The sequence below is a fragment of the Tupaia chinensis genome, unplaced genomic scaffold, assembly GCF_000334495.1.
Source record: "Tupaia chinensis unplaced genomic scaffold, TupChi_1.0 Scaffold138619_1, whole genome shotgun sequence".
Lineage (NCBI taxonomy): Eukaryota > Metazoa > Chordata > Mammalia > Scandentia > Tupaiidae > Tupaia > Tupaia belangeri.
Genome location: NW_006198512.1, coordinates 1,367,451 through 1,380,902, shown reverse-complemented (window position 1 = coordinate 1,380,902; position 13,452 = coordinate 1,367,451). Strand labels below are relative to the sequence as shown.

The following is a 13,452-nucleotide window of genomic DNA, read 5'->3' as shown; positions in this document are numbered from 1 at the left end:
AGACACCCCACTGAATTCTCACTATGAAGCTAGGATGTCCTCCTGGCCATCTCAAACCCACCTGAAGGGAAGACACCAGCTCCCACCTCCACCGCTCTGCATTCCCCAGTTCCTTTCCTTCTCTGGTCAGGTGGGTGGCACCCCCGTCTTAGGCCGCACACACCTGCCTGGGCCATCCCGGGAGTCCCCAATCTGAGTGAGAGCTCCGTCGCCGAGATGCCACCCCAGAAGGAGCGGTCCTGCGAAGATCAGGGACAGACACGCCTCAAGCTGTGACCCCGCCTAGCTCCCAGCACCCGTGGACTGGTGGCAGAGCACAGTGGTTCGAGATTCTGCCTTCTGAGTACATCACGCCATGGCACATGTGCAGTGCAAAACATCCTGAAACGGACAGGCAGGAGACAGCTGCGTCCAACCCCAGAGGATGGCACGGAGCCACAGAGCCCTTCGCATTTCACCCCGGGTCACGATCACCAGGAATTCCCTGTGTGGCCATGTTTCTTACATAAGTAAGAAAAAAAAAAAAGGTACCTCCACCGTGAAGCCAGAGCTCTGAAAGAGAACGAAAGGGCTGTAGCAGCCTGGACAGCACAAGAAATGGACCGTGCAGAGAAAAAGGAGCAGCAGCAGCGTGGGCCCGGGGCACCAGGCTGCGGGACTGAAGGGCAGGCAGCACGGGGCGGGCCGGTCGGGACGACGCGGACAACACCCACAGTGAGCAGGGAACTGCACACGGGGAAGAGGAGAGCGTGCACACTCACGATCACCATGGACCCGGAGAAGATGGGCACTGCCAACACCGCACGTGCTCCCTGGGACACCTCCAGCCTCGCAGAGCGGGGGAGGGAGGGCCGTGGGGCCAGCACCCCCACCAGCCACATGCACGTGTGGTGGGCAGTGGCTCTCAGGACCTGCCTCCACAGAAGGGAGGTGAGGGCGCGCCCCTGTAACTGCAGCTGGCACACGTCAGAGCTGAACTCCCGTTCCAACGCTCAGGACGGCACAGCGAGTGCTGCTGAGACCAGCCCTGGCCCCAGGAGCGCGAGAGTCGAACCGCGGAGCTTTGGCTTAAAACACTCTAGTAATTCACAGTTGCCACAATTCCTAATGGTCTTCTTTGACTGCATGCTGTGGGGCTCTCCTCCACGTTTCTAGGAATGCAGTGATTCTGCACCCCGAAAGTCACAGACACAACCACCCAGAACAGACAGGCCCTTCCTTCCCATCAGAAGAGGCTCTGCCCCCACCCTTGCCCGCCCGCTTGCCCTCCGCCCCCAGAGCCGGTCAGCGGGCAGAAGTGCACTCCACACCTCGGGTGCTCTGGCACCATCGCCAGCTGGCCGTGAGCCGCTTGAGGTCCACTCGAGGCCCGCAGCCTGCGCCGCTGCTGCAGAGCTGTGTACAGGGGACTCCCCCCACACAGACGTGGCTGCCAGGACCCGCTGGACCCCTCTCCTGACACGGGGCTTCTGGAGAGAGCAGAGACGCTCTGCGTCAAGACCAGGCAGACACGCTTGTCCCGACCGCTGAGGCGTGGCAAGCACAGAGTGAGGGCGGTTGAAGACAGCATCCCGGGCAGCATCCAGTCTAGACTGGAACCCGCTGCCGTGTTACTGTACGGGCAGACACCATCATGGGACGCTACCAGGGAAGAGCACCTCCACGCCAGCCTGCCACCCCTGGAGGGCACGCCTCCTCTACAGGGGGCAGCAGGGCCAGCACAGTCACGATTCCTCTAAGGAAGGCTTTAGAAAACGCACAAGAGATTATGAGGTACTGAGGAAAACAAACAACGGATGTTTACAGTACATACATTCTGGTGGAAGTCTGTTCTTTCTAAAAGCAAGTCTCTCAGTTTTCTTTCTGCTTTCTGCCAAACTAAACAGGACTCCGTAAACATACTGACGAACTGGCCTATAGAGCAGGGCGGCCGGAGGCAGGTCTTTGTTGGCTTCATCTTCAATAGAAACAGCAATTTTGATTTCACCCTTTGCATGGAAGAAAGCAGAATAATATTGCACGTTTTTCATGTTGAATTTACAATAAACTCACAGAAACATACTGTATTAGCTCCAGTTAACGACATTGCAATTCTGTCCCCGGTCAGTGGCTAGCGCATGCCTCCGCAGGGCGCGGGCGGAGCTCACACGCGGGCTCACGGAGGCAGTCATCTACACCCTTTATTGCTAATCTGAAACCAAGGTGAAGGGAAACCACGGGGATGACCCCAAGTCTCTGAAACAATCTAGACAGAAGACATCAGACGACACAGAGCAGAAAAACATCGAGAACTTGCGACTTTATTTACAGAGCTGAGCTGGTCATGCGTGATAACATGTCATTTCCAAGGAGCTGAGCACCCCGAAAATAATGGTCGGGTTCTCTTCACCACGCTCTCTCATAAACATCTACCACATGCTAAAGGCGATCTGCCTTGGACGATGGCTGGAGTGTATGTGAGCCCTGCCGCGGGTGTGGCCAGGCCTCAGTGAGGGGTCTTACTGCAGGTGAGGACACAGACAGCCACAAGGGCAGGAAACCAAAGCACCCCGTCTTGACCATGCTATGGCTCAAAGTACGGTGCTAGGAGACAACAGCTGACCGTGGGCTTCAGCACCGACAGTATTGCCAAAAACTCTGTGGTCACCTGTCTTGGGTATTTTATGGCTTCGAAATACATTTCAAGACATTGTATAAGAAATTTTATTTATGTATATTCATCACAGAGAAAATACTTTTATGATCTCCAATATCTATTAAATTGATCAATACAAACTCTTAATATATGTGTAAAATTTGCTGCTTCTGCCACATCAATTTCAAATTTAATTCTTATTCAATTATCAGTATTAAATTCTTATTAAATCAATTCAATTCTTATTATTCTTTCACGATCATTAGTCCAGCACCTACACGTTCGAACACTCTCACCTAGGGAATCTGTCTTTCACTATTATGACGCTTTGATAATTCTCTGTATCATTGTGATGCTTTATTTTGCTGATGATGTCTCAGCCTGGAAAACTCAGTACTAGAGCTACTCAACTCGCAGGACACTGCATTACAGCCTAAACTTTTCCCTAAAATATTGAGAAAATCAAGTAGCATTTTAACTGCAAAAGAGACAGTTAAGTGTACTCTTTTCAACTAGTCATTTTATCAATATTTGCCCTCAAAATTCACGAGAATGGAAGAGTGCCGGCACGGTGGGCACATCCAGGGCTCTCACTGGCCGTCACTGCCAGGCCAGCAGTGTGGGTAGACCGGGTGGCACCAAGGAACTGGCCTCCTCCAAAAGCCCCATGGGCAGGGGCTGTCTCTTTACACGTAATTTTGAAGAGGTCTTCCCCAAACTTTCATCCCTTAAACTTAGCAAAATCCTTTTCCCCCAACAATAACTTGTCACTTACCCTTTATAATTTATGTTGAACCTGAAAAATAAAATGTTTACCTTACAACCACAGTCTGAAAAGTGATACTATACATGCATACCCATATCAAATAATAGATGAGATTTGGAGACAATGACAACTAAAAATGGCTACAGGGTTGAGCAACACTCTTCAGTCTTTTGGCAATGGGGGTTACTCAGTTAACAGCGGAAGGCCACCTCAGGAGTGCTGGGCCACGGGAGTGGCCTCGGCACTTACGGGCTCCACTTTACGACCCACAGGTGGACTGCAGGGTGCAGACAGAAAAGCATCTGGTGTGTACATGTGGTGGTGCAGGCACGGATGAAGAAGACATGCTCCTCGTACGTGGGAGCCATAAACTAAGTCTGTGTGATGACACTGGTCACCGGGGACTTGTTAAATTGTGAGAATTAGATTCTGAGTACCAACATAAAGACTACAGAGCTCTCCTGAAATTTAAATACACATTTGAGACAGCAGGATTGAAGAACAATGAATACCACGCTATATGAGTACAGGCTGAGTATCCCTCATCTGAGAGGCCTGGGACCAGAAGTGTCTCAGATTTTGAATTCTAGAATATCCGTACATACACAATGGGACTTCTTGGGGACTCATTTGTTTCGTATCCACCCTGTTCTACACAGGGCCTGCAGGGGTTTTGACTTGTGACTTGTCACGAGGTCAGGTATGAAATTTTCCACCAGGAGCATTATGTCAGCGTTTGGAAAGTTTGGGACAGGGACAGTGCCACAGCACAATGGCTAACCCCTGGGCTAGGATGCCAGATCCCAAATGACTGACTGCATTTGAAGCCTGGCTCTAAATGCTCAAAAAACACACAAGGCATGTGTGCAGGCCAGTCCTGCTGGGATGGAGAAATAGAGGGAAAGGACTGCTATGTTATTATACCCTACTGAAGGGTTCTCTCTCTCTCGCTCTCTCTTTCTCTCTCTCTCTTTCTTCCCTCCCTGATCCCCTCCCTAATAGGCAGTGCCCTTTGGAAATTAAAAAATGATAATAATAAGAATTTAATAAAGAGACATCATTTACTAAGAAATAAAGCTTGGGATTTCAGAGCATTTTGGATTTTGCATTTCAGATTAGGGATACTCAACCTGGATATTTAAGCATACATTTCATGCAACACTAAATAAAGTGAACTTATGACACTGGATAAAACAATAATTGCATTTCTTGACTATGTACATGTTAACAAAATCCTGCATTCCACTTGTTGCTATTAGCACCATTAAAATTGTACTCAATGAAGTAAATGAACAAGTCAAAATACATAAAGTCCTATAAATCACTCAAATGGGGAGGTATTATTTTCTAAGGACAAATTATTTGGCAGATATTATATCTAACATCTGAATTGAACCTGACATTACAGCACAAATACGGTGTTAGAAATTCTGACATTCAAATACAAAGAGTAGGGCCAGCCCTGTAACGCAGTGGTTAAGCACTGTGCATTGGGAGTCAGATCCCACATGGCCAAGTGTGGTTCAAATCCCCCCCCAATGCCTTGAAAAACATGCCAGGCATATGTGCATGCATGCCCCAATCCTGAAGGGATGGGAAAAAGGAGGGAAAAGGATTATAGGATTGTGGCACGACTACAACCTATTGGGAAGTACTCTCCTCTCTCAGGCAAGTGCACGCACTCTATGGCAATTTTTTAAAAAGATAAAAAACAAATAAAATCACAAAATGTTATATGTCATTATTTCATTAGCAGTTCAAAAATATTTTATACCAAAGTGAAAGGGAAAGTAAGACCTTTCACAAGTGACTTTTAAACTGTATTTACAGGTGAAAATTTTCATCTTTTTCCAAAAGTTCACAAAGGGAAAAGTGAACTCTGTTTCAAAGAGTTCAGAGTAAGACAGAAAAACAGCCCAAAAGGACAAAGCGCCCACGGGATGACCTGTCAGGTAACAGGAGCCTCAGCCGGCCGTGCCAGTACCTTCGTCAGGACGTGGAAGATGTAGGGGTACATCAGCCCCTTCTTGTGCCTGTGCTCGGCCACTCTCAGCACCTCGGGAGCGACGGGGGGCAGGGGTGGGGTGGTGATGTCCATGTGGCTCCTGGTGGGCATTGACAGCAGGCACGGGATGGGCTGGACGGTGCCCACCTGGCTCCCCTTGCCTTCAGCTAGCTGGCTTCCCGACGAGGCAGTGGACGAGCCTTCTGCCTGCAGAGGGACGAAAACGGTCTGTGTCACGTTCCCAGGCCCAGCACAAGGAGGGTGCTTGCCACCTATAGACACGGCGGGCACAAGACGAGTCCTGTCTGAGTGACCAGGTTCAGCGCCACCCTGAAGACAGAGCCCAGGGCTCGCCAGGCCGGCTGCTCCCCTTGGACGGCCCTGTACTCGGAAACACCGCCGACAACCACAAGCCTCAGGAGACGTGGCCTGTGACTCCCACATGCTCCACCGTCTGTGCGGGGGCGGAAGCCTGGAGCGCTTGCTGCAGCCCCTCCCCTGGTTCGGCTCTGTGGATGGCCCACCCCCAGGCCCGTGGGCTTCCAGCTCTGGGCTGCTAAGCCTGGGCAGCACCCGTGCTGTCTCGTCTGCTCTCACTGCTCGTCTGCTGGGCCAGTCCTGTTCTCTTCCTCAGGACGTACAGCTGAGGACATCACCATGCTGAGGGCATGGTGACGTGACAGCTACCACCTGGAGACCCAGGACACAATCTGGCCCTGACTCAGCCTGGCTCTTCCTGGCCACAGCTGAGAGTTAGCCAGCCAACAGAAACCCAAACTGCAGCCTTCTATAATTAGTACAGTCCAAAGTCAATTGACACAGAAAAGACAAAATAAATGAAAATAAATAAATAAAAACATTAAAGCCTGTGCTTCCATCTACAGATACTGAGACAGACAGACAGCACGATGTCCTGTTAGGTGAGACATGCCCACTCTGAGAATCAACCACCAGACCTGGAATACACGTACGTGAGCAGGAAAGAACCAGGAGTGTGAACAACTAACTGGGTGACAAGCGAGCCACGGGGCGGCGGCGGTGAGGACACAGGCCGGAGACACCTCGCCACAGCTCACACAGGTTACCAAGAGCATTCTCAGTGGCACAGTAAACTTTTGTGCATCAGAATAAACGCTGCAAAGAACTGCTCACCGCTTGATCCAGTGCCACCCTAAGGACACATATGTTCTTTGGTTTCGAAACAAAACGAATTCCTTACAATAGTACCTCGTAAGCACTTACATTTGTCCTTTAAATGACAAAGTGCCAAAATTAGTCTTAAGACAAAGAACTCACAGGTAATTCCCTAGTGTTTTCCATACACCCCACTCTGCAAGAATAATGAAACAATTCAAAGTACTTCTGGAAGGGGCCGTGGAAACACGGAAGTCTCCCTTACCCAGGGGATGACGCCCCAGGCCCCAGTGGGGGTCTGAGACAGTGGAGAGTCCACACCCACTGTCCGTACAAACCCTCTGCCGTCTGGTTTATAAAGCAGGCACTAACAACACACGCAACTACACGCTGGAGACACGTCAGTGACATCGCTCACAGCCCCCCGCTGTGTTACCCCACAGGTCACCGACCGTACAGAAAGCCAGACCGTGGACAAGGGGGCTACTGCGCCAGGCATCCATGACGCACTCGCGTTACTTTATTTACAGGATAATCATCTGATATTAAAACTACGTAGGAGCTTTAAACGGTCACATGTGGCAGGAGTGACTTTGCAAAGGTATTTCTCGAGATCACTAGTAGCAGGTAGATACAGAAGAATGCAGTGTACTCCACTTCCACTTTGAGGGTACACCCCAACTCTCAGCTCATCCTCACGGAAACCCCACGAGGAGCTCGGCCTCGAGAAGGCAGGCTCTGTGCTGGGCCAAGGAGTGCGGCCAGCAGGCCCCAGGGAGGGTGTGCACAGGCAGCCACCCCAGACAGAGGCCAAGACAAGCCCGATCTGCCTTCCCCTCAGGCCTCTGTGAAGAGCTCCCCGCCTGGTGGGGAGCTTCCAAGCCAGGTGGGCTTTCCTGTAAACTGACCCCTACTACAACACTGCCAAGGAGTCGGGCTTCGGGGACGAGAGGCGCAGGCGGTCTACCTTGGTTTGGTCTCCTGGGTCTCCACGTGCCTGAGGCTCCGAGTGGCTTCCTGTCTTCTCCCAGCCAGGCTTGCTCCCGCTGACGTGGCTGAACGGAAAATGAACATGGTTACTGATGCCCGTGCCGAACCCAACACGCTCTCCATGGGGAGCTCAGCTATGGCTGCAGAACCGTCACTAAAGAATACTGGGTGTGCTTCACTACCCCCCCCACACCAGTTATCCCAGGAAGGAAGCGGTGATGGGAACACTTCGTTCTGCTTCAGCACCAGCGGAGAGAAGACTAAGAACCACCCTGCCAGGCAGCACAGGGCATCGGAGCTGAGCTAGGACAGCTCAGGGGAACGGCCAGGAAGGGGGGTGATGCGAACTTCCGGGAGAATGGCTTTACTAGGCCAAGCAGTAAAACAAGGGGCAGGTCTCCACTGCCGGAACGAGGACGAGGGACCTCCGTCTGCACCGTGACCTCTTGGTAGCCTGGGAAAGCCATCTAGTGGGTTTAATCACATTTTCAGAAACTGAAATGGAACAGAGCCATACGAGTGGGGTGAACAGGCATGATTTCACAAATTCTTGTCCACTTGTGCATCGGGGGCACAATGGCAAAGGGGCAGTTTGGGTCAGCAGGCAGGTGGTGGTGAAGGGGGCTGCATCCCACATGGCCGACTGCCCGGTGTGAGTCCTGGACTCGGGGCTTGCGAAACACTGCAGACACGTGTGTGTGCCCAAAACCCCAAGAGGAGAACGGAGGAGAAAGGACTGTGGGCTCGCCATCCTCCAGGGACGTGAATTTGCACTTTTTCTCTGCCTGTCTATGTAGTGCGTGCACACAGACCACCCTGGGTAATCTCGGCCATGCTCTGCAAAGACTACCAGACGGAAACCAAAGAATGCCACCCCTGAACGCGCATATGGCCTGTTAACGATCATACTGCGTAATCTAAAATTCTGCTGGACAAGCCCCTCACCACAGCCAATTTCTCAGAGGCCTAGTGTATGCCAACTGCTTCGCTGTGTTCCTTGACAGCTTCAGGAAGGACTTTGAATATGACAGACACCTGGAGGAACCACCGGGCCAACTTCAGAGTAACTCTACGCACATTTCCACTTCATTCTATACAGCCACAGCATGCTTGCCACGCCGGATCACCAAGCAAGCCGCTGGCCCCGACATCGGCGTGGGTGAGCTGCACCCACAGCGCGAGCCAGGTGTATGCCACGGGAGTGGGCTCCAGTGCACGGCAGGCTCTAGACTCCTGCCTGTGGACGCTGAGCTCATCCATGCCCCAGTGTGAATCTTTGATCCATAGGCTGAGAGGGGGGCAGTCCACTGGAAGTCACGAGAAAAGTAACTGAGTTCCAGTCAAGAAATACTGCTGCAAAGTGCTGAAACAGGCTCCCGAGCGAGCCTCCAACAGCACCTAACTCTGGAGCACAGAGCGTCAGCCCTCAGAAAGGCTCTGCCAGGTGTTGCTTTGCGAGGGGCACTCGGGCTCTATCTGCATGAAAGCCCGTAAGAGACAGCAAATCCTTCTAGCCACCAAGGTCTCTCCTCGACATGCTTTTCTTTTTGTTTTGAATTTTGCTGTAAGGCCCATGCACACATCAGAGAGAAAGTGAGCCAGAGAGGGAAAGTGAGAGATAACCCCCCTAGGGGATAGCCATGCCACAATCCCTTCTCCTTCTTTCTCCTCTAGAGATTTTGGGCACACACACGTACCCAGCATATTTTTAAGGCCACTGGGCTCAAGATGTGAACCAAGCAGTTGGCCATGTAGGATCCAGCCACCTCGGCCAAATCACCAGCTGGCCTCCTCCTCGTTTTTCTAGACAGCAGGTGGTGATGCCGAGATGCCGGGGACCGTGTGCACCGAGCGTGCCAGATCCCAACTGCCAGGACAGAGTTCTCATTTACAGAGCAGAAGAGGAAGAGAACCTCGCCAGAAAGACAGAGATAGAAAGCGAGAAATCACCCCCCAGGAGAATGGCAACGCCACAATCCCTTCTCCTCCATTCTCCTCTAGGGATCTTGGGCACGCACGCACACGCATCCTGCATGAGTTTAAGTCACCAGGTCTGGGACTCAAAACGCGGTCAACTACATGGGAGTCCAGCAACACAGCCAACTGCTGGTCCCTGAATAGATAATTCTTTAATTGAAAAACAAAACAAAACAAAACAAAAAACAAAACAAAAAAACCTGAGGAAGGAAGACCAGCAGATGGAGTAAGACTTCCACATGGCCAACCACAGTTCAAGTCCCACACTTGGCAGCTTGAAACTCTTACAGGGCATGTGCACGTGTGTGAACAAAATCCTGAGAAGAGAATGGAGGAGAAGGGATTGCAGCATGGCCATCCCCTCTAGGGGGTGACTTCCTGCTTTCTGTCTCTGTTTCTCTCTGTCTCCCTGGTAAGGACGTGCCCTACAGCAATAATCTCTCTCTTAAAAAATAAAACCTGGGCCAGGGCCAGTACCAGCAGGAGGCATGGAGGTTAAAGTGTTGTATCCCATATGGCCAGCTTCATAGTTTTAAGTCCTGGATCTGGCAGCTTAACAGCTTAAGAATCATGCTGGCAGGTGGCATGGTGGTTAGCTGGATACTCCCACATGGCTGACCACGGTTCGAGTCCTGGACCCGGTGGCTTGCTTTCTCACTTTCTGTGTGTGTGTATGTGTGTGTGTGATCAAATTATTTGCTGCAGGGTGTGTGAGCTCACCAGAGAGAAAGAGAGAAAAAAAGAGAGACAGAAAGCAAGAAATTACCCCTTAGAGGGGATGGCCAGGCTGCAATCCTTTCTCCTCTATTCTCCTCTCAGGATTTTGGGCACACATGCACATGCACTCGGCGTGACTTTTAAGCCGCTGGGTTGGAACTTGAATCACGATCAACAATGTGGGAGTTGAGTGGCATAACCATTACACCATCTGCTGATCCCATAAAAATCATGCCAGGATGGTGCCAGCAGGTGTAGTGGTAGTTAAAGGTGCTGGACTTCCACATGTCCGACCATGGTTCAAGTCCTGGACCTGGTGGCTTGCTTTCTCTCTCTCTCTCTGTCTCTCACTGGTCAAATTAAATAATAATAATAAATAAAGTTAAATAAAATAATTCTTTAAAAAAAAAATCATGCCAAGCATGTGTGTACATGCCCAAAAATCTAAGAGGAGACAGGGAAAAAGGAATCATGGTGTGGCCGTCGCCGCCCCCGAGGATGAGTTCTCATTGTTTCTTTCTGTCTCTCCCTGGTAAGTACACATGACCTATTAAGAAAAGAAACAAAACCAGGGCCAGCCCCACGGCCCAGTGATTATGAGCCAGATCGCACATGGCTGACTGGTCTGAATCTCAGTCCTTGCAGCAGGAGAACACACAGGTATACGTGCATGTGTGCCCCAAATACTAGCAGGACTGAGAAATGAAGAAGGGAGTCAGTATGACCACCCCAGGGCACTTTCTCCCTCACTGCCCCTTAGTCGAGTACACACCCTCTGGCAATTGAGGAAAACCACGACGTGCCCCAAGAGTTACTGTTCCAGTGACGGTGAGAGCCACCACTTATGCTGCTCCTCAGCCCCCAGGGCCCACCACACAGCGGCCCACTGGCCCATGTCCGGCGGGGCTTGGTGAGACTGATGCCCACCCAGCACCTAGAGATGCCAGCCAGGAGGATGCTGAGAGCTGGTTCTGGGCGGCAGCCCTGAGAGCAGGCACACAGCGGTGGCCTTCCTTCACAGCCAGCCCTGCCCTGTAGGAAGCCACAAGCCCTCGCCATGAACTGCAAAGCTCAGGCGCGAGTGCCACACACTACACCTCTGTAACTGAGCTGCCTCGCTCCTGCAGACACGTGTCACAGCACACGCACACCGATGGTTCTGTGGTGCAGAGCACCCTCACTCAGTCCCCTCCCCCACGGACATTCACGCACCCTTAACACTGTCAGTAACGACACACAGACGCGATAGGCGTGAATGGGCATGTGGACCTTTATACTTACGAAACTGAAGTATATACATTTATACTTACATGTACAATAAGAACTCATATGTACTTAGATAAGTATATTAAGTATAAAAGAAGGAAGAAAGGGAAAACACCAACTGTCTGTCCCTAAGATAAGACTCCATTTCTGCAGAAACCATATTTTTATATATTGGGTCATTGTAAAACTCATGATACATTTTTGCATAGAAAAACATAAAATAGCCATGAATTTTTAAAAAAAAATATTTATTTAATTTTATTTATTATTTTCTAATTTGACCAGAGAGAGACACAGAAGGAAAGTGAGAAAGCAAGGTGCCAGGTCCAGGACTCAAACTGTGGTTGGTCATGTGGGAGTTCAGCGTCTTAACTATCATGCCACCTGCCAGCCCCATGTCATGAATTTTCTGATGACCCAATAGTTATATGTAGAGAAAAACAAGGTGTCTGAATACTCACCAATCTTTTCAAATACTACCTCTTTAGAGGCGGGTCAGGGGAGATTTCTTACATAATATCTTTACATATCTGAGCTCTATACCTAGCTGAGCATCCCTAACTGAAAACTTTCAAACCCAAAAATCCAGAATTTTTTGAGCACCAACACAATGCCATGACTGAAAAACTACACACCTGACTTTTACAGTGGGTCATAGTCAAACGCTGCAGTGCGAAACTTGCATCCAATACCTTCAGGCTACGTAAATAGAGCGTAGGGAACACGAATGAATGTTCTGCTTAGACGGGTTCCACCCCAATAACTCATCATGTATATGCAAATGTTCCCAAAAACACTCTCAAATAAATGAGCAATCTGAAATACTTCCAGTCCCAAGGATTTCAATAAGGAATATACAAACTGTTTAATTTTGTATCAAAAAAGTAATTAGAAAAAAAGATACAAAACAAATAATTAAAAACTTCAACTTAACCTCAGATTTCATTCAAATTCTACAAGCCCAAAGGAATCTATGAAAATATCGATGAAATGACAGTCACTCCATAATGACTCACCTACATTGCATTTACTCCATGTGTGAGAAAGACAGAGACAGTGCCCCCAAAAGGGTTCTGACCCCAGGACCCCAGGCACACCAGCCTGTACCACGGGCACAAGTGCTCACAGAGCTGTACCTCCAGATGCAAACCAGAACGTTCCATGTGGTCAGTCTCCAGAAGACTGCACTTCACCACTGCATCCCTATCAGGCCCCTCAACTACAGCATAATTCTTAATTCAACTGAAATAGGATGCAAAGGTTTGACGATGCCAGGAAAAACAGTAATGCCACCTTAAATCGTTATCATAAAACTTTGACCAAGACTAGAACGAGAAGCGTGCGCAGGCCATGGGAGACGGCTGCTCAGTGAGAAGGCAGTGCTGCCCTGACTTCACCGCCACGGCCCAGGCCTCATCGCCAAGGGCCTGGCCTGTTCTCCTCCACAGGAACACACAGGCACCTCTGCAGGGAGGAGGGTCGCGCCCTGTGTGCGTCACCAGTGGCACTCAGAACTGGGCTCCAGGTGGGGAAGCCTGCGTAGCCCCTGCCGTCCCTGCTGGATGAGAACACCTCAGGCAGCACGAAGCTTCCTACAGTCAGAGCTGTTCGCCTAACACAGATTTTCCCAAATGTCAGAGAGAAGTCTGGACCTTGAAAAGAGACAGCCACGGGCTCGCCCTAGCGCTGTGGAGCACAGACACGGAGGCCTCTCCCTGTGGAGAGACGAGGGGGCCAGTAGACGGCGTAATGGTTACATAGTCAACTGTGGTTCGAGTCCCAGACCCAGCAGCATAAACTTCACACTGGTGTATGTGCCCAAAATCTCAAGAGAAGGGACTGTGGTGTGGACACCCTCCTGGGGGCTGATTTTTCACTTTCTGTCTCTCTGGTTAGTGCACGCTCTATAGCAAAAACCTCTCTCTAAATTAAAAAAAAAAAAAAAAAAAAAAAAAAGAGGGG

General features: G+C 50.3%; 1 protein-coding gene across 1 annotated transcript in view; it reads right to left on the bottom strand.

The window, feature by feature from the left end:
• Positions 1-13,452, bottom strand: part of FAM120A (family with sequence similarity 120 member A) — a 103,372-nt gene that overhangs the window by 41,226 nt on the left and 48,694 nt on the right. Inside the window, exons 7-9 of the mRNA XM_027765520.1 lie at positions 7,508-7,595; positions 5,386-5,613; positions 1,814-1,988 (exon numbers count right to left, since the gene is read on the bottom strand). Coding sequence (XP_027621321.1) covers positions 1,814-1,988; positions 5,386-5,613; positions 7,508-7,595 — 491 coding nt within the window. The remainder of the gene's footprint in view (positions 1-1,813; positions 1,989-5,385; positions 5,614-7,507; positions 7,596-13,452) is intronic.